The 25359-nt window shown below is 43.0% G+C and overlaps 1 protein-coding gene across 1 annotated transcript in view; it reads left to right on the top strand.

The window, feature by feature from the left end:
* Nucleotides 1-1743: 1743 nt before the first annotated feature.
* MAML3 (mastermind like transcriptional coactivator 3) overlaps nt 1744-25359 on the top strand; it is a 247577-nt gene continuing 223961 nt past the window's right edge. Inside the window, exon 1 of the mRNA XM_051618688.1 lies at nt 1744-2291. Coding sequence (XP_051474648.1) covers nt 1842-2291 — 450 coding nt within the window. The 5' untranslated portion in view covers nt 1744-1841. The remainder of the gene's footprint in view (nt 2292-25359) is intronic.

Genomic DNA, 25359 nt, shown 5'->3' with positions numbered 1-25359 from the left:
GATAATTGGGAGCGCACAGCTCGTGCTGCTAGTTAGAAAACAACAATCAATTAATATTGCGCGTGCGGCAGCTTTGTCTGCAACACGTTTTAAAGCGGAGTTCCCGGGCCGCGATTCCTGATGCCTTCATCACCCGCGCGCCCTATGGAGGCAGCCACCGCCGTTCGCTTGGAAGGAAAAAAAAAAATAATGTCCCTGCCCAACGTGTCATGTTTCTTCTGTTGTTTAAAATAGAAAGTTCAGCCCCGTGTCTGGGAGGCACAGGGCTCCGCGCTCTGTTTGCATTCATTATGCAACAGTTTACACAGAAGGAAGCGCGGCACACGCCGCCGCCCCGCTGCGGGGTGCAGCCTCCCCCCGCGCCCGCGGGGCCCCCCGACCCGACCCCGGCCTGGGGAGCCGGGGCTCAGGTTAGCGCTGCCCCCGGGCCCTCCGCCCTCGCCCCCTTCCCCCGGGAGCCGAGGCTGGGGCCAGGCGCTGCCCCCGAGCCCTCCCATCCTCGCCCCCCGAGCAGCGGGGTCGGGGCCAGGCGCTGCCCCCCGCCCCGCCGCAGCGCCGGGCACAGCGCAGCAGCAGCAGCCGCCCGGTCTGCCGGGCGGGTGAGGCGGCCCGGGCGCGGCGGGAGGCGGCGGGGGAGCCCCCGGGGCGGCAGGTGTCCGTCCCCGGCCCCGCTCCGCCCCGCTCCGCCGCCGTGCCCAGCGCCGGCGGGCACCCCGCGGCCGGGGGCGAGCGCGGAGGGGACCCCGCGCCATGTCCGCTCCTGGCGGGCGGCGTCCGTGCCGGGTTTTGCACCTTGTCCCCGGGGCTGCCGCACGGCCTGGAGGAGCCGGAGCGGCCGCCGCCGCCGCTGCGGTGTTTGCTGAGCGCTCCTGCCCTGGTATCACTCCGCTGGCATGGAGGAGGAGGCGGTGCAGGAGGAGAGCATTGGATCATTGTGATGGTGGTGGCAGGAGGAGCAGCAGCGAGCAGAGCGGAGCAGAGCGCTAGGCTGTATCAGCTCGGCGTTTTGCAAAGACTTCAGAGCTCTATTTTTTTTTTTTTTTCCTATTATTTTTTTTTTCTCTCCAGCTCGGCCCGGATTGTTCATGTGTTTACTTCCCCCAGCCCGAGGATTTGCTATTTAGGTTCCTGTTGAAATGCAACTGAGCAGCCAAAGTACTTTGCGAACACGGTGCGGCATAAACACCAAAACTTTTTTCTAGAAGGAAAATACAATAAGAAAGCGGCTTTGCCTGTCTTTTGATGCCGGGGAGTGCGAGTGAGTGTGCCCGGCGTGTGCTTGTGCTTGGATGTGCGTGTGCGAACGTGCGTGTGACCGGGTGTGTGTGTCTATGTGTGTGCATGTGGAGGGGCGCGTGTGTTTCTCTTTATACATGGGGAGAGAAGGCTTTTGGCAGAACCTCCGGAAATCTCATGGAATCTATTTTGAAATAATGGATTATAAAAAAGAAAGAGGAGGAAAGGAACTGCTCTGAAATCTCCTGGAGTTTGCTTACCCGAATTGCTGCTGCTTAGTTTGTTGTGCTTCTTTTTTTGTGTGTGTTTGTTGGTCGTGTTGCCGGTGATAACCTTTTAGCACCTTCTCTCTTTATTTCCCTTCCCCCCCGCTCCCTCTCTCTTTTTAATGTTTTGGAGCTTCTCGAGAGGGATTGGCTGGGGGGAAAGAGAAACATTTGCTTGGGATCGCTGTTTCCCTGATACATGGTGGTGCCCCCTCCCCCCCCCACCCCCCCTTCCCCGGATCTCTAAAAAGTATCCCATCAGGACCCCGGAGGAGACTCTGTGTGTGTGAAGGGTAGGATAAAAAAAGTTCTTCCAAAATAGTGTGCACGGGGAAGAGGATGGGGGATTTTGCAGCCCCCGCTGCCGCCGCGAATGGCAGCAGTATCTGCATCAACAATAACCTGAACAGCAGCCTCGGCGGGGCCGGCGGTGCCGGTATCGGGGTTAACAGCACTCCCCACGGTCCTCCTCCTCCTCCTGCCGCGGCTCCCGGTAACAATAACGCCAGCAGCGGCGGCATTCCCAAGCACAGCACGGTGGTGGAGCGGCTGAGGCAGCGCATCGAGGGCTGCCGGCGGCACCATGTCAACTGCGAGAGCAGGTACCAGCAAGCCCAGGCGGAGCAGCTGGAGCTGGAGCGCAGGGACACGGTGAGCCTGTACCAGCGGACCCTGGAGCAGCGGGCCAAGAAAGCGGGCACCGGCGGCAGCAAGCAGCAGCATCAGAGCAAACAGCAGCAAGATGCCGAGCCTGCCGCGGCGGAGCAGAGGAACCACACTCTGATCATGGTAAGGGGGATGCGAGCGGGGCGTGTTTTTGCTGTGCGCTCCGAGTCTCTCTCCGGGACGAGCTGGAGGTCGCCCCCGTTGTTTTCCGGGAGGGGACGGGGCCGGGCTAACTTTGGCGGTGGCCGGGCCGCGAGCGAGCTGGGCGAGCGAGAGGCTTCCTAACTTCTCACGGCAGGGGCGGCGAGGGGGGAGCGGACAAACTTTTTTCCCTCCAGTCTCTTTCGGAAGGGAAGAGCTGCTCCGGGGGGGGGAGAGGGAAGGAGAGGTGCCGGGCGTGCGCATTGGGCTGCCGGGAGCCGGAGGGGCTGGGGGGGCGGGGGGGAGGATGGTGTTTGGTGACGGCAGCTCGGGGCGGGGGGCGGCCGGGGTCTCGGCTGGCCGCCTTTTGAAATCCCGCCGCGGAGGAAGGTGGAGGTTGGCTCTGCAGGCGGGGGAAAAAGTTGGGCAGGTTTCTCGCCTGGGCTGCCCCGGCGTGCCCGGCTCCTCACTCCAGCAGCGGCTCTTGCTGAATCGCTTCCTAAAGTTTCCTTGGGTTTTAAGGAGCTAAGTGAGGAGCGGGAGGGGGGGAAGGGGGCGGGGGCTGAGCCGGTAGAAGCGTAGCGGCAAGTAGGAAGCGGAGTTTCCCACTCCCAGCCTGCACCCATGATGAATAATAAAAGGAGGTGCGGGGGGGGTGGGGGGAGCCGGGCCCTGTCGGAGCCTCATTTATATCGGGTCGTGGCCACCAGCCGTTCTGGTGGGGGACGGCGACGGCGTCTCGGGCGTGTTTGTGTCTGCCGGCGGGGGCAGGCGGGCGGCTCTGCGGCGGGGGAAACGCGCGTGTGTCCTGACGTGCCCCCCCACCCCGGGGCCGCGCCGAGCCGGGGCGGGGGTGCTCGGGGGCGGGCACGGGGCCGCTGGGGCTTCACCGTCTGCCAGGCGCACAATGGGCGGTGGAGAGGAGGAGGGAGGGAGGGAAGAGGGGAGGTGCCATGGCAGCGTGTGGTTTACAAGCCTCGCACGTCCCTCCCTCTCGCCCTCTCCTGCTGCGAGGGGCGGTGCGGGAGGGTCCGGCGGGGAGGCAGCTGTCGCCGGCCACCGCCTTGGGGGGGGGGGAGATCTTGGTGACAAAGCGGCGGGGAGGCGGCAGTCCCGGCGGTAGCTCTTCCCCCCCCCCACCTCACCCCGCTTCCCGCATGTGAGAGGGAGCAATATGTTTATCTTGGGCCGCATGTCCTTCCCTGGCCGGGCCGGGTGTCTGCCGCCTCCACCCCAGCCGCCGTTCCCCCGCCCCCTTCCCCGCTGCCTGCCCCCCGGGCCCGCTTCCTCACCGAGGGCCGGGAGGTGGAGATGGCTTCGCCCGCGGCAAACAAAAGCTCAGCCCCCACCTCCCGGCCGGGAGCTGCGCCGAGCCACCGGGGCTGCGCTCCGCTCCGGCGGGGAGGAGGCGGGGGAGGCGGCTGCCGGGCGGGGAGAGGAGGCAGCGCCGGCAGGAGCCACACAAAGCGCCGGGCATGTGTCTGTGTGTGTGCGTGTGGCTTCGCAAACAGGAAGCAGAGAAACCTCACTGACATCTTGTTGCTTTCCTGATGCTGCTAGCCAAGGCACGACCGTGTCTCTCTTCCTTTCTTGCTCTTTTCCGCGCTGAGGCTTTTAAACATGCACCGAGCGTGTAGCTCCTGCACCGCAGGACTTTGCCTTGGCTCTCGTTTGCTCCTGAGGTACTGATGAAACTCCATGAACAGGGACTATCTTTCGTCACACAAACTGTCCTCAAATCCCTTTTCACATCCCATGTCATTTCCACAGGAAAGGGGCTGGAGGCTCGGGAGAGCTCAGAATTATTTCCCTCCAGGGAAGCGCTGTGTGCACATCCAGCTCCAGAACAGCTCCTGTGCTTTTAGGCCCTTGCTGGTGGTGGGTTGTCCTTTCCCCTTCTTTCCTAACCCCGCGCTGAAGCATTAAACCCGTTGGTTTTCACTTAAGTAGCTCGTTTGTTGACCTTCCCTTGACAGATACACGCAGCCATGCTGTAATGTGAAAGTTGTGGAAACAAAGTCACAAAAGGAGGAAATGCAGTTACAGCTCTCACTATTACTAGTTTGTTTCACTCGAAGAGCTAAGAGTAGCCTATGTATGAAATTCATACAAACTGAACTTTTGCACTACAATCTTAAGGCTATTTGAATAGGCTTGATGTGCACTATACTTTTCATCTTAAACAGATTCTAATACTTTATTGTAAATTTCTCATTTATATAGAGTAATTTAGGTTGGAAAGGACCTTCAAAATCAAGTCAGTTTCAATAAACTTTTTTTTTTTAAAAAAAAGAATGTGTACACAAATATTGCCAAAAGATTTAGAAACATTATCTGCTTTGTTTCACTCATAGAATGTTAATTAGGATTTCTGTCTGATGTCTAAGAACATTAGGGAGCATTCATGGGTACATGGAAGTAATACTTAAAGCCTGAGAAATTGCTCCTTTTAAAGCAATTGAGAAGTATTTTCTTTCAGACATTTATGCTTTTTATAGTAAAAAAAAAAAAAAAACAAATTAAAAAACCCCAAAACCAACCAAAAAAACTCCAGCCAAACGTGATTATTTAGAATTCATGGCAGTTTGGTAAGTTTCACTGTTTGTGTACATTGTGATTTTTACTTAACAAACCAGTTTAACTTTATTTAGTATTTTCTTTTTTCATGAGAAAATGGTAAGCTAAATTTTGGGGGTTTCTCCCTTTCTTTATTCTCAGGTAAACTCCAGCTGAGAGATTTACAGTGGAACAATGATATGAATCTGCTACTGCTTTACTCTTCACACAGAATCATTATCACATTCTTCCCTTAGATCATTAAACTGCACAATTTGGGAACGAAGCAGTTAGGATTAAATGCAACTAATACAATGAGAGTAGCAAGAAATACTGTTTCTAACTCTTTGTTTATCTGGGCAAACCACAAAGATGCTCACTGGGTCGGTGCAGCAGCTGCCCAACAAACCCTCCCAGGAGTTGGTGCTGACACACATGCTGAGGTGCCCTTCAGCAAGCTGGATAAAAAACGTTTGTAGATGACGATTCTAATTTAACGACGTGCACTCTGATATTCTTCATTTGATGGAGTAGCAACTCTCCAGCCTGTACAATGCTCCTTGTCGCCGCCCCCACAATTTACACCCTCACTCCCTGAGTTCATGAAAAGGATTATGCAGTTTCCACTGTTTAGGATTCTGTCTCAACTGACAAGCAGCTCTCAATGGAAGCTTTTTTTCTTTTTTCCAAAAAGGGATGTAGGAGCAGAGGCTTGGCTTCTATTTAATGAATTGCTGATCTCCTCTGAATTTGCGTCTTGGTATAGACTGAGTTATCACTTGCTGAATTTTGACATATCTGGATTTGTAACTATTTCGACCTCTTGTACTTGAGGAGAGCAGTGAGTTTCAAAATGAGTCTGCTTCCATGCAGACATTGATTGAGATGTGCACAAAATTTAAAATTGTTTATAAATGTCTGGGAGGACCTGTTTTTCTTCCCCCCACACCCCTCCCTGTTCAACCTGGCAAAATCTAAGCTGTTTCCCATGCCTTTGAGTTGGCTTATTAGAATGCTGGACCAGCTTGGTTTTCAAAGGAAGTATAGGGAAAATTTGCAGCCCATCCAAAACTCAGCTGCTCATCTTCGGACTCATTCCAGGAAATACCAACACATTATTTTCTGTTTTTTTGGTCCTTTGTGAGCTAATCTGTCTTCTTGTTTCCTTCTTTAAAGGCAAGACATTTTTGGCTCTGCATCTGTGTTGTTGCCTGTGGTTCAGAGATATTGTGTGTGTATGTACACATACACATTATATATAATGTTAATAGATTGTATGTGTTTAGTATGTAATAAGTAGCCCAATATATAATAAATATTGCAAGTCGTATAATTTCTGTTTCTTATCACTGACAATGCTAGTCTTACTGTGCATTTTTGTCCAATGAAACTCTAAATCTGTAATTACCATATTGACCCTCTAATGCACATTTATTTGCCTCTGAAAAAGGGCTGGAGCTCCTTTTTCCTATTTTAAAAGCACTTCAAGACTGTTCATCGTTATGAGTTTGATAGCTACTGTCATACTGACCATTTCTAACCCTAAAACCAGTCTTTAAGAATTTGGGTTTTAAACACTATAAACATGAAATGTTATTTAGATCACAGAAATTAGTGACGGAAGTCAAATGGCCTATTAGATCATCTTTTCTGTTCCCCTGCCAAAGTATACTATGCCAATTCAGAATCACTCCAAAGCTAGAGAAGACACGGCTGGCAAATGCAGTATTTTCCAATACTGCTTTTTACCCATTCTGGGCTAATGCCCATTAACCTCATGGAAGTTAATGATCACATTGCCCTCCTACCTGAGGGAAGGGAGGTGGGCAGGGTGATCCTTTCAGCTTGCTTTGTGTAGGGACAGAACAATGTGTTCAGGATTATACAAATCTGGTTATAGCTCTTCCTTGTTGGCAGATAGTCCACCACAGAAAGGTAGTCCCCCCCTCCCCCCCATCTCTCCTTTATGTTGAAAAAGGTATCCCAAGTGAAAAGTATAGCTTCTTAATTTGTCCTAGCGATTCACAGATAATGTCATTAATGAAACAGAGTGCTGAAGTATGTTGTCAGTCTTGTAAATAGTTTTCTGAAGCTTACCACTGCTGTATTTAATATGTACCTGTGTTGATGTTCATAAACCTGTGGACAATTTTGTGTTCTTTCTCATGTAATATTGCTGTTTAAGTTACTTTGCAGGTGCTCAGGAGTTCATCAGTTACATTATAGGAAACATCTATTTCTCTAGCTTTGCAAAAATGAAAAAAGAAAGATTATTTTTCAGATGTTTCTTTTCATTTTCCACAAGAGGTCAAATACTGCAGCCCTTACTCATGCCTGATGACTAAGTAGCATTAAGCATCTCTTCAGTTAATAAGCTATGTCTGATCTTGCTCACACTGGCGTAAAGTCAGTAGTAAATGCAAAACTGGGAAGATATCAGAATGAAATCCCAAGCCAACAATGCTCCTTCTTTTTCATATGCATCATAGAGTCATCCTGTAACCCTTTTTATTTTGCTTTTCCTGTAAGGGTGGATCTCTCTGTCTTTCTTATTCCACATCTCCAATTTTCCTTCTCCTGTTCATACCAACTCATGCTTGATGCTCCTGTGTGATTACTGTCCTTTAGGACAAGGATTTTTTGTGTTGACCTCCTTTTGCAGCTAGTCAGCACAATAGGTTTCAGCTTAGCAAAATGAAAGAGATGGAGACTCTTCACTTTAAGCACTGCTAGCCTCTAATGACCTTTCTATGCTCTGATAGAAAGTGTGTCCATTTAAAGACAGTGGGTTGGGTTATTACGAGCAGGGCAAGCTGTATGTTGACATGTAGGAGCCAGTCATAGTGCAATCTGAGCTTCAGCTTGACCAAACAGCACATGTTAAAAGTCCTGCAGTGAATTTCTAGGCATTGTCAAATTTAGGAAGAACAGCTTTGTTTGGCACATGTCCAAAACTCATTCTGCTAAAGCAAAGCCAGGAATATTAACAAGGGGTTGTGTTAGGACAATTGGTTGCATTTAGGCAAACCTAAATATACAGTAACTTGACCTAAAGCTTAAGGCTTCACAAGTGGCTTAAGCTGGTGTAAACCTGAGCTGCCACCACTGAGGAAGTCCCATCTTTCATGTTCTTGTCAATGGCTCTGTTTTCTTGCTGCCTCCCTTTGCTGATGGTAGCTCTTGCTTCTGGTCCTCAATTCTCAGCTGGTTCACCAAGCAGGCAGGGAGGACTGACACATTTCTTCCTTTTCTTTGGCGTTAGTTTTCAGCTGGATTAGATCCATGATTTGTTTGACTGTCCACGGGCAGCACTTTCTTACAACACCTCAATCCTGTTATGAAATTTCACCCATATCCCAGGCTAAACAGCTGGGACCTATTAGTTAAAACATGTTCACCTGGTAGCATGCATTTTACCTGAGCCAAGTAAAACCTGGTGTCAGTGCTCCTGCTTCTCTTCCAGCATAGACACCGAAAAGGGAAAGGCTGTGAGTAGCAAAGGATTCAGAGTTCATTTTTACTTAAGCACTTGCATGTATATGACATTTGGTTGCATATTCCTTAAGATTGTATAATTCATGTGGGAGATGTGCTTGGATTAGCAGAGGTTTAAGGACAGGTCTGACAGCCAGGAACTGCTGACTGGAATCCTTCAAGTGTATTGCTTTGTGAACTGAAATGTCATGTACAATCTCTGGCTGAAGTTACGAACCTGTAATAATTTTTCCAGTCTGGAATCTCATAAGCTGTTCAGATAAGCAATGTACTTGTACATTCAGTGGGAATTTGGGGGTCTTAGCAATTGGAAGTATTTTTTTTCCTAGATTGTTTCAAATGGTGACTCACAAAGTCATACAACTTTGATTACTCTTTTGCTTCCCCTTCACAATATTTGTATCTCAAAAGTCATCCTAGACTGTTTCTGTTTGCTTTTGGAGTACCTGAAACCCAGTTTCACAGGGGTTAAGAGAAAATAGCTTTTTAAACTTGCAGTAGTTAATAAGATAGCAGCTGCTGAAATATTGTGCTTACAGGAAGAGGTTGAGCTGCCTTCTTTTGACTTCCCTCTTTCATATTGATTTTGTTTGCCACCACATACAGTTAAAGCTGGCAAGGAGATAAGAGTACTTTAATGTTTAGTTGACCTAAGGGAAGTGTGTCTGCCCATAGGAACTCGACGTTTTCTGTGTGTTTGTGTAACTGCTAAGGCTAATGCTGCAGTGCTGTTGGTAGTGTAGATGATCTGTTGCTGCTTGCTTGCTGTCAGTTCTGCACAACCACAGCCTACAAGGAGGAGAAAAGAGGTTTGAATTTACAACTTTCAGAATAACTAAGCTACTAAACAGAAAAGCCAAGAGCTCAAGGATTTTTTTGTGGTTTTTTGTTTTGTTTTTAATCAAGGCCACTTTCTGTAAAATTTTCATGTAAGGCTTTATATCTCAGCTCTCAATGATTGAAGCCTGGTGGAGTTGCATTTTAACTGATTGAAGCTGGGGCTGTTAGGCTGTGCTTTTCCCCCTCTTCCTTTCCACTCAGTCTCCTCCCTACATTGCTATAACTGTGTGCCATGCAGGAGCATTTCAGGTTTAATAAAACAGTTCAACTTGATTTTCCTCTGGTGTTTAGATGCAGAGAACAGCTGTTAAGTGCTGCAGTGGAGGTGTAGTTGTTCTGCATCATCTTTATGCTGCTTGTGAAAATCTCAGGCCTGTTCAGAAAGTCCTTGGATATTGTGTACCTAGGTAAAGAGCAGGGAATTGGTCCTTAACCTTGCTCTGACCCTGGGCGTTATCACAACAAGAAGACAATATGCCTATGTATGTATGTTTATACACCCCAGTACACATACTCCTGGTTTTTAAACTGCACTTGAAAGGCAAGGTGAAAGGATTTATGATCAGTGATCAGTTTTGATGGTGAAGGGGGAGGTACTAGTCCAGTAAGTTGAAGAACCACTGATATGCACCCATTTTCTATATTTGCAGCCTCTTTCTCTTCCCTTTAGCTTCTATCTAATGCACTGTCATGTTTTGGCACTTCTTCATTGTGTTGAATCTAAAGGAGGAAGGGAGGTGGTTATGGCAGATGAGATGCTGGAAGAGTTCTGGAGAGCGTTACAGTTTTTTTAATCGTTTCAGAGATTTCCTTACATTAAGGAGGAGAGACCAGCACTTAGCCAGCAAAGAAATTGTAGCACTTTATTACCACTTCTGTTTATGCAGAATATTGTGGTTACAGACTCTCTTGTATTTCAGAAAATGACTTTAAAATGTGACTGCCTTAGTTGGCAGTAGTTGTCTTTAGACTGCTAAAAGGATTGTTACATTTCAGCTGTGATTTTTACTGCTGTTCATTTTTGCCTCTGAAGCTTGTGGCTGTTGTTCTGATTTCTTGGATTGCATTCCAGCGCATAACTGCGGCAGCATAGGGAAAACTGCTACTGACATTAAATAACTGATTTTTAATGATGTTTTTGGCAAGCAGTATCTCTATTCATTGTACATATTTTTAGTTGTCATTGCAGCAGGTAATGTAGCTTTGAAGACTTCAGCAGACTTGTACAGAAGGCTGTAGACTTCTGTAACTGAATGGTGGCCACACTGTTTGAGCTCCAAATTGGCTGAAGTGTTCTGGCATGTCATTCATGGCTGGATGTGAAGTAATGGTTCAAATTAATCTGTAGGTCCTTCTATTACAGCACATTTCTGGGCTAAGCTTGCAGTCTTTGCATTCCAGTAAAAGTGGAGATACCATGCTGAGGTTGCAGTGCTATCTTTTTTTTTTTCCTTCCTCATTTGATGGTAAATACCTTGTGCTAACTCGTTTGTAGGCTGAAAGATTATTTAAAGGCTGGATTGCTGCAGTTTTGAAAATTCACGTGAGAGAATTTGAGTTTGCATTTTTTCACCCCAGGGGAGTTGACTGGGGCTTATATTTTATAACACATTTTAATATGTATTCTACATCATCCTAAACAACAACAAAAGAATCCATTTATTTTCTTTCCTCCATTTCATTTAAAATAAAATAAAACAAAAATCTTTGTGTTTACAGTATAGTTTATTGCCCTTCTTGGTAATGTTTTTGTTGTGGAAATTGCCAGCAGTGGGTAGGGATAATGGAGGTTTGTGTGTGTAGAATAGCAAAACAAAAATTGATTTTGACTAGTGGCATTAAAAGCTTCACCTCTCCCTCACCTATTACTGTGCTAATGTGTATGGTAGTCTAGTTACAGCCAGAGAGGGGTTCTGGGAAGTTGGCATAGACCATCTTTCTTTATAGTTGCTATGGATATTTGAATACAAGAAACACATTATTTTATGTTTTTCTTTTTGTGTCAAAATATCAAGTATCTTGACAAAGTGATTTGTCAGGAATGGCAAACTTCTCTTTTACTCTCTTTTTACTGTAAAATGTCCTGCTACTTAAAGCCCCTGCTAAGAACACAATTTGTTTACATGTCTTTTAAGTAGTTTATCCCAAAGAAATATCTGTGTTCTCATGGCACACTGCATGTGGTACAAGAACTGCATTATGCAGGTACTGAAAACATCTCAATCTCTGGAAAACCTAGCTAGGTAATCTCTTTATGGTCTCTTCACCTGTTACTGCCTTAGGGTTAGAGGAGGCAGCTGAAGCAAGTTAGCAGTTTGGTGCCATTAAAGGGGAAGGTCTTGTTCTCTCTGTGCTGCAATCCTGTGCCACTGCTGGCCTGGTGAGCCTGACTGTGGAGCTGAGCTACGAGGAGGATTACCTGTCTAAGAGAAAAATGGTGTTTATTTTTTGATGGAAGGTGAAACTGTGCAGCGTGGTACTGGGAAAGGGAAGGCAGAAGGTACCGTGTCAGCAAAGCTGTGAAGTAAGCTCTACGTGTCCCCTGTGACTATGTCCTTGTCCCCAGCTAGTTCCCAGGTCAGCCTCCAGTTGACAGCCTGGTATCTGTGGTATGTTGATGTGGCAGTGAAATACTTCATGAAAAAATGGAACATTATTGGAAGCATCATTGGGAATACTGGTGTGGTTACTTACTTGTAAGGATGAGGTGATCCAAAGTGTAAAGAAGGCTGAGACACTCCAGTCTGCTCCAAAGAAGACATCATGCTGGCCACAGTCTGGGCTTGTATAAGATTGGTGACCCCAGCCCCTCCTGTGAGGGGAAAAAAAGTGCTTGTGTTCAAATGTCTTTTGTTTTCTAATTTCCTTCTGAAAACTGCGAAGCTTTGTCTGATAAAACAAGGAAAAATACAAATTTTCTTGATCTTTGCAGTATGGTAATTGCATTTTTATCAGGCTACTCATCTGTGTTTATGTTCATTTTAATTCCATGTAGAATACTAAAATAGGTAAAATAATTATGAAAAGCCCCTGTAAAAGATATCTCTGTTCACGGAATGTGATACCTTGACCTGTGTGTCTGAGTTGAGATAGTATTCAAGTGAGCTTCTGTGTTCAAGGTAAAGATGGTTGCATGTAGTTTTATTTTTCTTCTATCTGTATCCAATTCTGGGCAATATTGTAATAATTTTTATTCAAGTAGTCCATGAAAAAAATCACAGATGGAGCAACTTCTACTAATTCTCATGTTACAAAGCAAGGTTGGTAAAAACTATGTATATTATAATTCTCTGAGTGGGTTTTCAATGAAATTGTTCTTTGAATGCTGATTAGTGTTGGTGATTTAATTTTAAATTAAGTTAGTGATGAGATGTTCAGTGCATGTGTGTGTGGGTATTTGTTTGGGGTTTGTTTGTTTTTCCTCCTTTCTCAGGTGGTTTATTTTAGAACGAGTTCACTTGTTAGAATCTAACCTGTTGGTGCAACAGACAAACAACAGTATTAGCAATATTGGTATTTCTAACACAGTGTGTTCCATATGTCAAGTTTCAGTAGTGGTTACTCGAGAAGACATTGTTTCTGGTTTCAAAATTACTTCCCAAATCTGTGACTTATCTGCTGTGGATAGTGAGCACATGGTGAACGTATGTCATGAAGTCATAAAGAGTTTATAAGAACAGATTTGGATGTGTTAGCTTCGCCATAAAGGTATTAGCAAGAGCAAACGTTCTGGCCATCTTGAATAACAGTAGAATATGTAACAAATTTTAAAGTAATTAATCTCATTTTATCCCTTCCACTTTTAGAACGTGCCTTTTTTCTTTCTATTTATTTATTTATTTTAAGGTAAAGAAAGCATTTCAAAGCTCTTCATCTACAAGCTTAGATGTTTGTAAATGTAGGAATATAACTGAGGCCAATAAGTGAAAAACAATGATTAAGTCATATATACAGGGCTCTGTAGAGGAATGTAGCATAAACTCATATAAAATATTTGGTGTTATTCAGATGTGCTTTTTTTTTTTTCCAAATATACAGTTCTTACATGTTCTCAGAGTCAATATTTAAGCTGAGTATCAAATGTCTTTCCTGTTATGAAGGGAGGAAACTAAAAGCCTACAGTTGTATAAACTTCTATCACTGTGATATCAAATATAATAATTTTTTTACTAGACAAGATCCATTTACTACTGATTTTATAACACAGATGGAATTTTTATAATAGTTCACTTTGGGTAAGATTGCTTTCTTGTTTTTACCCTTGGTTTAGTTGGTTGGGGGGTGTTGGTTTTTTTTATATTTTTTTCTTTGGTTGTTTTTCCTGTTTCTGCTTTAAAAGGTAGAATGTCAAGTATAGTTGTCTCCACCGTTCTCCTAGTGGAGATGGACTAGTAGCCTGAGTGCAGATGAGAAAATTAAATGTATATTTTATTGTAGTTAATCACAGAGTTTTGTATCAAACCAGCTGGATACTGCCCTCAGAGGCTCTGGGTTGCAGCAGTTGCACTAACATGTAGATCATGATAAGGGTCCCATCCTAAGGCCAGGTACTTCTGAAAAAAAAAAAAAAATCCTGTTTTCAATTGCTTATATTTTCAAAGCTATGTTTTCTTAGTTAGAAACTTGGGGAAAGATTTGCCTAAAGTGGTTTACTTGTTTAACTTGAGAGTCAGATTAAGGGAAAATACACTGTTTTCCCTGCTCTTTTAGGAAGTTCTTGTAACCATTAGAATTAGAAACATTAGATGTAGTACGTCTGAATTATGCCTTGTGGTCTTCCATTTGTAGTTCCAGTGGGAATAGAGAGAAGAGGGTGGTTAGCTACTTTATTATCTGTGGGAACTTGGTAGGTCTTTTTTCCCCCCGGGGACAGTGGGGGGAGGCTGGGGATGGGGGAAGGTCTCCCATTCATCCAAAGAGTGGTAGCGAAGAAAGTCTGCCTTCTCTGTGCTGCCTGTCAGCTCCTTCCAGTCTGGAGGGAGAAACAAGAAGGCATTGCATCAGAAATGCAAGGAGAAGGACAGGGAGAAAGTGTAGGTCAGGAGATGGACAGAACCCAGACTGGAGTGGGTAGTAGTGGAACAAAGTAGACATCAGCTGTAGTAGAAGGGACAGAAATACATAAGAGGGCTTTGGACTTGTTGAATCAGGCTCTAGAGTTGAGCTTTGCTCCCACCCATGTAGTTGGGCTTTACCAACTGCTGGCCATAGATGGTCAACAAGAGCCCAGGTACTTGTAATGAACTCAGCTTTTGCTAGCTTGAGTAACTAGAGCTTGATGCTGGGGATTTTCATAGGGCTGTGCTTGTGGGTGGCTGCAAATCAGCTGGAGTTGGGTTTTCTTGCTTTTCCAGATCCTATGTCCATCAAAGCATGACAGTGTGTTATGCTATCTGATTTTCTGCACTGCTGTTGAATTAGGTGGTGACATTTTAATTTTTTATTGTTCAGATTTGAGGAATTCTAAACTCTTTCCAGTGGCACAGATAACTAATTTGTATTACAGTCATTCAGCAAATATAAGCCTGCAGGCAGCAGACTTGTTTTTTTGTAGGTACCTTTTGTATATTCCTTGGAAGTCGCTGGCAGACTGCAGCAGTTCACATGAAAGCCATTGTCCAAGTGACCTCTTACATGTTAGTAATAGACAGATATTTGTGTTTTAAGTACTTTATGTCCAAATCCAGTACACTTTTCTGAAGCTGATTAAGCAACTGGTGTGGATTTTTCTCCTGATGGATTAGCTTAGTTTTGCCAAAACTAGCTACATTTAGATACTTCCTTCCCCTCTTTGTAAATATTCCCTGCTAATATAAACCAGTTTAGAAACTTGATTGCTAAGGCCGGTAGAAGGCAATGCATGTTTCTCAAACCAGTGGAACGAGAAAAGTAATTTAGGCACAGTGGTTTAGTGGCTGGCTGTATTCCTGTTTTTTGATGGATATAGGGAGAAATGCTGAGGAGTGCACTACAGGCCTTGTGTTACTGAACAGCCATGAGAGATTAACTTTCTCTTTGGTGGGAGTGTCTCATATTTTTGGAAGGGAGGGAATGAACTTCTGTTCCTGAGGTCAAACTACACCACCAAGCAGCCAGTTTTTTCAGCAAGATTTACAGACTTGATAATGCAATAAGCCATAGCTTTAATCCTGACCTTTTCCTGGTTGAGCATTCTTTGCTGTGCCATAGTGTGTGGAGTGGGTGGTTAGCACTTCAGATTGTTGGGGTGGTTAATTGATTTGCATGCTGTTAAACAGGTGAGCTTGAAAATTAATGCTGTGTTTCATCAGACCTACTTGGACCTGCACAGCTTGGGCCATTTTGGTCTTGGGCAAAAGAACTGAGGTGCTCCATAAGTCTTAAAAACTCTGTGGGCTGCTGTGTAATAGGATTTGTATGATCCAAAAGTATGCCTTTTGCAGACTCTAGGTTGTTTGGGTAGTTGACAGAACCAAGTTTTATGTGCACTATTCCATGTTTCAGTCATAATACGGAGATGGCAACATTCCTCAATTAGTAAATATAAGTAATATTGGTATTTCAGTAAGGAGCTTATGTCACAGAGTTGTCCTCTTTCATCTGAGGGGGATGGCAGAAGGACATATATAGCTGACTCTGTACTTTCAGCACAATGTTTTACCAAGAAGTATTTATACTCAGTCTAGGTAATCTGACCTGCCTTCATCACAAAAAGTTTGAGTTTGGCCTTGGGGTAAGAGCAAAGAGTGATATGGACACTTCAGTGTTGCAAGAGCATGGGAAAATTCAAGGTTCACATCTAGGATGTAGGATGCACTAGACCATGAGAGAGGCACTTTTTTTAACTCATAGAACTGTAGAACTGCATGGAAGGTCTCATGTATTTTGGTAATATTAAGTAATAGTGTGCTTATTTCCCTGTCTTCTTATCGACAGCTGTGGTTTTATGTATTGCTGCTGTTCCTTTTGTTGTTCTGTAAATATCAATATAAATCAATCTCTTATTCTTTGTTATGTTGTAAAGAGATTGTTTGTATAACAAGATATTAAAGGGGTCATTTAACTTCATTTAGCTCATCTTGGAGACACAGAACATGTAAGAAAAGAAACAAAGAAGAAGATACTTGTGCAGACAGAAGTGGAAGCCTTGTGCTGATATTTAGAACAAATTTGGGGGTGTATTTTGCAAAGTTACTACTGGCAGCCAGAACCCAATACTTGCATAAAGAACTATGCTAATTCTTGCAATAAATGAGTTTTGGCAAAATACACCATAAAAAAAAAAAGTTCATTGCTTATATTTGAGCAATTTCTGGAGACAATTTTAGTAGTAACTTTTTTTTTCCTGTCAGATGTCAGCACATTCTAGCCCATAGTTTCTATGTACAGTTGTTATTCCTAAACTCTAGAATGCAGAAATCTAGAGCTGTCATTTCTCACATACAGTCTGCACACTTGTGGGGTCATGCGATACTCTGTGAATGGCAGATAAGAAAAGCAATTTGTGTATGAGAAATTTCTGAAAGTTATCTGCATCTCTGCCAGGAAACCCCAATCCCTCCCTGAGAGCTAAGGATCCACTATTTGTAAGCTATTAAAAACTAAGACATTAAAAGCCACATACCAAATGCAAGGTATTATTGCAAGTGTAGCAGAGATTAGAATCCAATGATTGCTGAGGTGTGTGGGCTGGGCTCTGGCTGAAAGAAAGAGGATAAAGGGTTTATGAGTGCACACCAGACCACTGCTTTTGCTTCCAGTGGGAGGGGCCTGTGTCTGGCTTTCTAGGGGAAGAGACCCAAATCTTCAGAATCCTCAGTGTTTGTGTATGAATGTTATTTACCTGGGTGGTAAAACTGACATAAAAAGCACATAAATTCTATATTTCTAATACCTCACAGTAAGCCTGTGCATACATTTCATATATATGTTTATGTGCAGTCACTCTGATTTGTTTCGTTCACCTTAGATGATGTCCACTGATAGCTCAGTTTTTATTAGGAAAGCACATTTTCACAAGTGCTCTATAACAATAAATATGTCACTTGCTCTAAGGCTATCATTCTTTGGAGCAGAGGGTGTTGCTTTAGTGTTTTAAGTATTGGGAAGAGATGCGCAGCTGGTCTTTGCAGTTCAGTAGCCTCACACTGACATTGCTCATAGGACAGCGTAATTCATATGGAGAGAACCTTGCAGTGACTAATGGATTTATTTATGGTAAATGTGTGTTTTGACAACTGGGACCATACTTTTAATTTCCGTTTGTAAGGTGGAAGTTTGAAGAATTGGAGGGCTCTGACACTTAAAGAAAATTATGTGATTGGAAAAAGTCTTCATTTCCTCCCAAACCATTTTTTTGCAAAGACCTTTCATTTTGACACTGCTAAATTAGTTTAATTCCTCCAAAGGAAGGGGGGGGGGGGGAACCCCACAACACAACTCTTTCTGCAACAGGATTTTTACTGGCTGCTTCAATTCAGTATCCCCTATTACTGGCATGTGGATTTATCTCAGTAATGGCTCAGTCACATACGGGAGATAAAGGTTCAGAACTAAGCTATACTTAAAAATTTGTTTAGTGTTGGCTTTATTCTTTCTGGCTGAAACTTCTGTGAGGTGGCCCATTGCTTTTGTGAAAACTGGCTTGTAATCTAGTCATCCCAGTGAGCAGAATGTGTGGGAAGGGAGAAGTGGCAATCTCTTTCCCAGTGGTGGTATGTGAAGCTATTTTCATTTGGTGTGATGTTAGGAGAAATATATTCTGACCCACACGGTAATGAAGGCTATAGGTTTTCCTCAGGACAACAATAACAACAACAAATATAGAAGCCTTGAATTTCTGTAGCAGATAGCCACTGGCTTGGAAAGGCTAATTCTGCATGGTCTGTCATGGCATGGAGACCCTGATGGGCAAAAATACCAGGCTTTTTCATCTGACTGCCTTTTTGCAAGGTGCTGCCAGCTCTGGTTTTTTGAGCAGTAGCACCTGTCTGGTTTAGTCTAGCAAATGAGCAAGGACTGGGAAAAGGACATTCATCTGCCCTGTGACACTACCAGCAGCACAAGATAAGGAATGAGAAGGCTGTGCTGTTGGTTGCTTGTTCCTTGTTGCCTTGTCAGATCCATTTGAGCACTCCAGTTTGCTGGTCAAGCTGGAGAAGGAAGTCCAGAATCACTCTGGATCAGCTTTAGGTTGATCCATTCAGTTGTGTGATCTCAGGGTTCTGTTTTTTTGTGGAGGACAAGAAAGAGCATTAAAAAGCTCTTTTCTTCCATGTTTAATGTTAAAAGTATTTGCTAGTTCAATACATTCCTGTGAGCAAATACATTAGGTACTTTAAAGAATTAACCAAAACAATTACAAATGCTGAAATCAAGTCTGTTCTTAAAATACAAGGTAAGGGAAGTAAATAAGTTATTTAAACCTCTCACAAAGTGTAAGATGTTGCAGTTGTCTAATATCTGGAGCCCGTTCCCACAATGAAAAAAAAAATAAAATAAAAATCCTTGGGATTACTACTGTGCGCAGGGGCAAACCTTGGCGATAAGCCCTGAGCTCACACGCCATCCTGGACATAAAAATAGCCAGCTGGCCAGGCTCTGGCAGGGCTGTGGAGGCAGGAAATGTGCCAGCCTCTCTCTTGTTTGCTGCTTGGTGTTGCTGGTCAGCAGCCCATAAGAAAGAGAGGGGTTTATGTAAAAGGATGTAATTTTAATTCGAAAGAAGGTTCTTGTTCTTTTAGCTTGGATATTTATTTAATCTTTACCCACTGCTGGAAATGGAGTCAGACAAGAGACAGTAAAAATTCCTCTGACAGCTGAAGGAAGGCGAGAGGAGCTGAGGTTGCCTTGGCTCCGTCCCAGCTAGCGGGGAGCCCCAGGAAGCTGCAGGCGTGGGTGCAGTCCTGTCAGAGCCTGTTCTGATGGCCACTGGGCAGATCTGTTTGGCATTAGCCTGGACTTCTGCCTGTCGTGCCTGGTGGCTGCTATGCAGTTGTGTGAGGGGGTTCCAGCTGCTGTCCTGTCCCATGCCAGAGCCGTGCTCCCAGCCACCCTGCCAGAACCTGCCAGCACACAGCCCTGGAACAGCTTCTGATTTCACCTTCCCACTAAGAGTGTGATGATTTTAATTCAAATTGCCTTGCTGTTGTGTTTTATAGAGCCCAAGATGGTTGGTAATGCATAACTTTTTTAACTGGGGGTTAATGTTTGAAATGACTCCTTTTAAAAAAATATTATTTGATAAAATAATACATGGTGTTGGTGACTGTACAACTGAGATCTGCTCCAGGTGTTAAAATGTAATTTATTAAATCAAGGTAATAGCCAAATACTAGTATTTCCCTCTGGGGATAAAACTCAACTGTTCAGTGAACTGTTTTTTTTGTGGTAGGGGAGCAAATGCTTTTAAAAGATAGTGTACAAAATGGATGTCCTTTCCATATTCCACCTGGCAAATTCTGATTTTATTTTTTCATTTAATAATTTTCTGCAGTGATTTCTTTCCGTGCACCTTGTGAAGTCTCTCTCGCTCTCTTTATGCAGTGGGAGAAAGATTTGACAGCAGCTTTAAAATAAACATAATAGAGTATTTCTGAATTTGTTTTTCCTGTTTTGTCATGGACTGCTCTGTGAGAGAGGCTTGCAGATTCCTTGTGTGCTTTAGCCTTGGATCACTTCTACATGTATGTGTTACTGACCACCCTGCACCATGCCCTGTTCTCTCAGCTTTTCTCCCAGAAAGTAGACAGAGGCAGTCAGTGAGGAATTAATTAAGACAAAAGAAGCAGAAGGTGGATTATGCTAATAATAGTAGTGATTGCTATGTGTCTTTTCTGAAGAACTGCTGCCATACTTAGTAAAATAGATTAGACCAGGTAAAGAAAAAAATTCAGCTGCCTTTTTTTCTGCAGACAGGATTGATCCTGTTCCTTGCCAGCTGAAGAAGGATACAAGGAGACTAAAATTAAGCCCTATCTGTTGATCATCACAGACTTGTCTCAAGGGTTTCTTCACATTTCCAGTAGTGTAGTCCCTGTCATAGTGAAGAAACACTAATAGCAGCTTCACTACCCCTTGCATGCACTTTCTGTCTGGATTTTCATATAACTCCCCTGCTTAGAAGGAATTAGAATAGTAAGACAAGGAATTTTGAAACAAGATCTTGAGCTTTAAAATATCTTATCCTAATGCTACTTTTCCTCGGGGCCATGAGGCACTCTTCCTCCCCTGGTTTTTGAGGTTGTGCTGTTATCCTTCTGGTTACTTGCAGTCTACGTTCCAAAGAGATACTTCAAAACTGACCAGAATAAACTGATGAATGAGGGGGGTTTGTTTGACATATCAGCTGCAATAATTTTGTTGAGTCATTTGTCTCAGAGCTTTATTTCCATTTCTCTGCTCGGGCCCTTGTTTGCTGTGTGAGTTTTTAATGATTTTTTTTTTTTAATAGAGATACCCCCCCCCCCACACACTTGTGAGCTCACTACTTGTGAGCTCAAGTAGTAAACTTAAAATGATTTATTTAAACAAAAATTAGATGTGAAAATAGGTTTATGCCCAAACTTCCAGCCACTGTTATAAATAATCCAATAATTAAAAAAAGCAGCTGAGCCTGGTATTTAGACTGAAGTTTTAAAGGAAATGGCACCAGCAAAGGTTGACATTTAGGAAATAATCTGGAATAAGGGGGTCCTAAAATTCTAACCAAGACAATAGGAGCCTTCTGTGCTGATGCTGATGCAGTATCTTCATTAGTTTACTCATTTGAGTTAGTTCATTTAAGGCTGAAGGATGATTATTGAGAGAGCAGGATGAGATTTCTGATTTCCGTAGGGCAAAAGACAAAGTATCTACTGATTTTTAAGTCTTTTTAAATACGAAGAAACCAGAGTTCAATTAAACTGTTATTCTTACATAGCAGGTACAGGGCGGGTTATTTTTTTTTTTAATTAATATTTTAAAACAGGGGTTTGCTGTGCTTTCTTAGAATGTCACTTTGCATCTGAACATGACTTTGTAGCAACCACAAAGTTAAAAAGGGAAAAAAATGCCTTGCAAGAAAAATGGAAAATAGCCTTTGTATAACAGTGTAGTCCTTCCACATATCAAGAAAAAGTATCAGATTTAATGCAGAGGACATATGGAGTTGCCAAGTGATGTGTTTTAATAGTTACCAACTGGTAAGTATTGACCCTTCCCTTGCAAAACAATTACAAAACCAAAAATGCCCCCAAACTGATTTATTCAGGTCAGGGTTTCCTGCCTGATAATTTAATTCCTGATTAAAATCAGCCATTTAAATCACTTTGATTTATATCAGCCATTCTGAGCTATGAACGACCTAAGTGAGAATAGGCTGGGGCTTTAGACCCTCTGCCATTTAGCACTACACATATTCCATCCTCATATTTTAAGTAATTTACACAGTTTCCTGATACCTATCTGCACTTTCTTTGCTGTGCTCATCAGTTCAAACATTTTTCTTTCTGTTTTGTTTTGTTGTTTTTTTTTAATACAAATCTTGTATCAGAGTCAGGTGAGAGCTTGACGAGATTTTTGTTTCTTAATGAAGGCCATCAAGCTCTGGCCTTGCCTTTACCTTGAAATCTTATGAGAAAACTGTTCTTTTTCCACTGAAGCCTCCAGATGAGATGGGCTTTGTCCATGCTCAGCTGCCAGGTGGTGAAGGTGTGCATTGTGGTCTTCAGAGCAAACAGATCTGACCAATGCACTGTTCTGCTAAGAAGGGTAAATTGACTACTTGTGTTTACCTAAGTTAATGGTGGTTTATGTGAGATAACATAACGGCAAGTTTTCTTACTTGCCAACTGCAATTTTAGAATAATTTGTTGTTTTAAATGTCAAAAACAATGAAGAAAGACAAAACATTTAAGTAAAACACAGATGTTTTTGTAGGAATTGAATTGTAAACTGATGGTCTACTGTTTTTGTAGTTGGTAGAAATGCAAAGCTGCCTTGGTGGGGGATTCTGAAAAGCACTTCCCCCCCCCAGCTGAATAACTAGTGTACAGACATTATGACAAAATAACTATTTGTGTTTAAATTCAAGATGAATGCTCCAGATTTCATTCCACAATGTTTGGTTTAGAGTTAATTAGCAGATGGGTTTGAGGGTTGTGAGATACTGATATCATCTCCAGAGTTAGTTTCAGTGCCTAGACTGTTAAATGGATAGTTTTCATGTTCTTAAAGGGGAGAAAAAAACAAATGTAATGAAGAAAGTTTTAAAATACTACTAAAGGTGAGTTTAAGTTTCCAAGTCATATTGTTCAGCTGCTGTTCAGTATCTGTTTGCCTGTCTTGTTAGAATGCATCTTTTTATCTAGTCATCTCATCATCATTGTTTAGTTGTATAGATGACAATAAAATCAGTACAGATCAAGACATGTTTCCATCACCAGTGAGTTTTAAGTCTGTGTTGAATTTGTTGAGACCTGGTTCTGATAGCTCTTTATCCTGAGAAAGATATGGGTGGGAAGTATGGGGGTGCTTGATAGTAAACTTTCTTGAGGAAATTGGGTGTATGTTGGGATTAAAATTAATTGTTTGGCAGGTGTTTTACTCTTCTGATCTTGCTGTGGTAGAAAACAAAGGGGAATTTACAAGGTTTTAACCTTTCCCATTAATTCCTGGAACAAGGAGTCTGACTGGGAAGCACCTTGCCCACCTGGTATGCAATGTTGTCTGAGTGAATGGGGAGCATGGTTCACCCTGGTTTTGGTTAGTAAGTTTGCTTCATTGCAGTGTGTGGAGATGCACAGAAACAAAGACAAGAAACAAAATCTGAGGTTGTGTTTGTTAGAAGTGACTGAAACGAACAGTTAAAATTGATGTAAGAACATATAGCATGACATGCAGTTTTTCCAAAAATGCTCACGCAAGTCTGTTTACCAAACGAAAATATAATTGATACTGTTGCAAATTCAGCAGTCCATAGACATCTAGCAACTGCAGTAAATGCTACTTTCTGTAGAAAAAGACAACCTTTGTATCTTGGGAATATTTGAAGTGTAGTTTGCCAATTGTAGCCTGGTGGACCCTATGAGAAAGAGATTGCTCGGATACCACGATCATTTTTAATTTGTAGATATGTATGTGAGAGAGAATGCTTTTGTCTTTAGCTCTTTGGAGTCAGATATCGAGTGCAGAGTAATAAATCTGCATAGAATCCCCCCTGATTCTGTGATTAGGAAAACATTAGCAAATCTCAGCTGTGACCAACCTTTCCTTTCTAACCATGGAAAAAGATCAAATTCTGATAGACTAAATATAGACTTTCTAAAATGGCACTGTGGGAAAAATGGGAAAATGATGACATGCAACAGATTAACGTAGAAATGTTTATGTGAGTTGATCTCCTTTTCCTAGTTACATTTGTGTTAGAATGGAGACAGATGCATCTCAGCCACTTTTTTTGCAGACCCACGTGGCACAACTCTTCTGTATATAACGAAGTCTCAAAAAAATGAGTAATCATTAGTTATTTTGTAGCAATAAAAATGGATACATGACAGAGTAACAATAGTAGAAATGGTCTGCCATGTATCACAGTTATAAAAACCTGTAACATCTATTTCTGCATTTAATGGTATCTGGAATGCTTGGCCCAAATCCAGCTGGTGTTCACAATTGGTTCAAAGATCTTGCCTTTCTCTGGAATTCAGACCAGATTTCCCTCACACGACACTTCTCAGTTACGCTAGAGTAAATAGTTTGTACTCTAATCTTAATCATTTTTCCTGAATTGCTATAACTGAGAAACAGTACTGGAAAAAAATTCCCATTCCCCCTATCCTCTCCCTCCCCCTTCCCCTGGTGAGAAATTATTGCAATGTTTCCTAGAAAACACTTTTTCTGCAGTTTGAAACTTCTGTTAAACCTTTTCTGTAGATACTGGTAGGCAGAGTAATGTGGAGATAATCTGGTCTGAGGACCTGACCTAGCAGTGGCATGGAACAGACTGTGAGGATAGCTGCAGTGCATTCCAGACAGATTGAAGTCAGTACTCTCACACCTGTAGGTGGGTTTAGGGTTTAATACTATAAATGTTAATTAGAAAGATGAAAACTCACTGAGACGGCTATCTATTATGAGAAGGGAAGGAGAAGAAGGTGATAAAGCCTCTGATGTCAATAGTGTCTAACTGTTCATTAAGCCAGAGTGGAAAGAGAAATTAAACAGATTTATTTATGAAAATGTATGGTCATAGCTTTACCAATTGTGACCCACTGAGTAAGAATAAAAACACAGCGCATATTTTCTAGAGGATTTGGGAGTATTACTGAGTGATAGAGAGGGTTGTGTTGGTGTCTCCATTTCACCTTCCCTAAAAGCTGGGCTTTTTCAGGGGAGGTGTCTGTGGCAGCCTGTAATTTAATACCCACTCATTACTCATTAGCAAAGGCATCCAGGTTCACATTGTAGGTGTTTCCCTTTACTCAGGCTTTGCTTTAGAAGACACAGTTGATTGTGATTTGTGGCTTTCTTTACAACTAATACTAGTTTACTTGTCGATGTACAGGAATGTATGCTTGCTGAGAATTTTTGATCATTACATAATTTCTGTTTGCATCTGTCAAATCTGTTAATTGTTGTATCTTGGAAAAGTAAGTGTTTTTATTAATCCTTCTCTACTACATACATTCTTTAGGAGTAGCCTGATGTCTGCTGTAGGGAAACAGGGAAATAATGCTAGGGAAGGAATGCTGTGGCTTGCCTTTCAGGAAGGTGAAGATCTGTTAGGGGATTTCTTGTGTTTATTCCTGGGGAAAGACTGAACACTGATTCAAAGTTACGTGGGCTGGATGCTCACCAGACTCTGTACAAAGTACTAGTTCTACAAAACTGTAGTTTAATGAATACCTTTTTTTTTCTCTTGCTGTTAGCAAAGCCATTCTTCTTAAACATTTGAGGAAGAAGTAGAGCAAGGGGATTTCACTCCTGTAAGTCCATATCTACTAGTCAACTACAAATGAAGCCATATACACAACAGTTCTCATTGAAGTAGTGAAATTTCTTGGTTTCAGCAGGAGGTCAGCACTGTAAAAAGCATACACTTGTGAAATAAACTAGGAAAGTATTGTTAGGGTTAGTCCCAGCTGCTGTAAAGCTTCTGTTCTACATACTGCATCCAAGTGGCAAGCTCACACCACCCTTG

The sequence above is a fragment of the Apus apus genome, chromosome 4, assembly GCF_020740795.1.
Source record: "Apus apus isolate bApuApu2 chromosome 4, bApuApu2.pri.cur, whole genome shotgun sequence".
Taxonomy (NCBI): Eukaryota; Metazoa; Chordata; class Aves; order Apodiformes; family Apodidae; genus Apus; species Apus apus.
The sequence above is the reverse complement of the archived record's forward strand: the minus strand, read 5'-3'. Positions and strand labels throughout refer to the sequence as shown.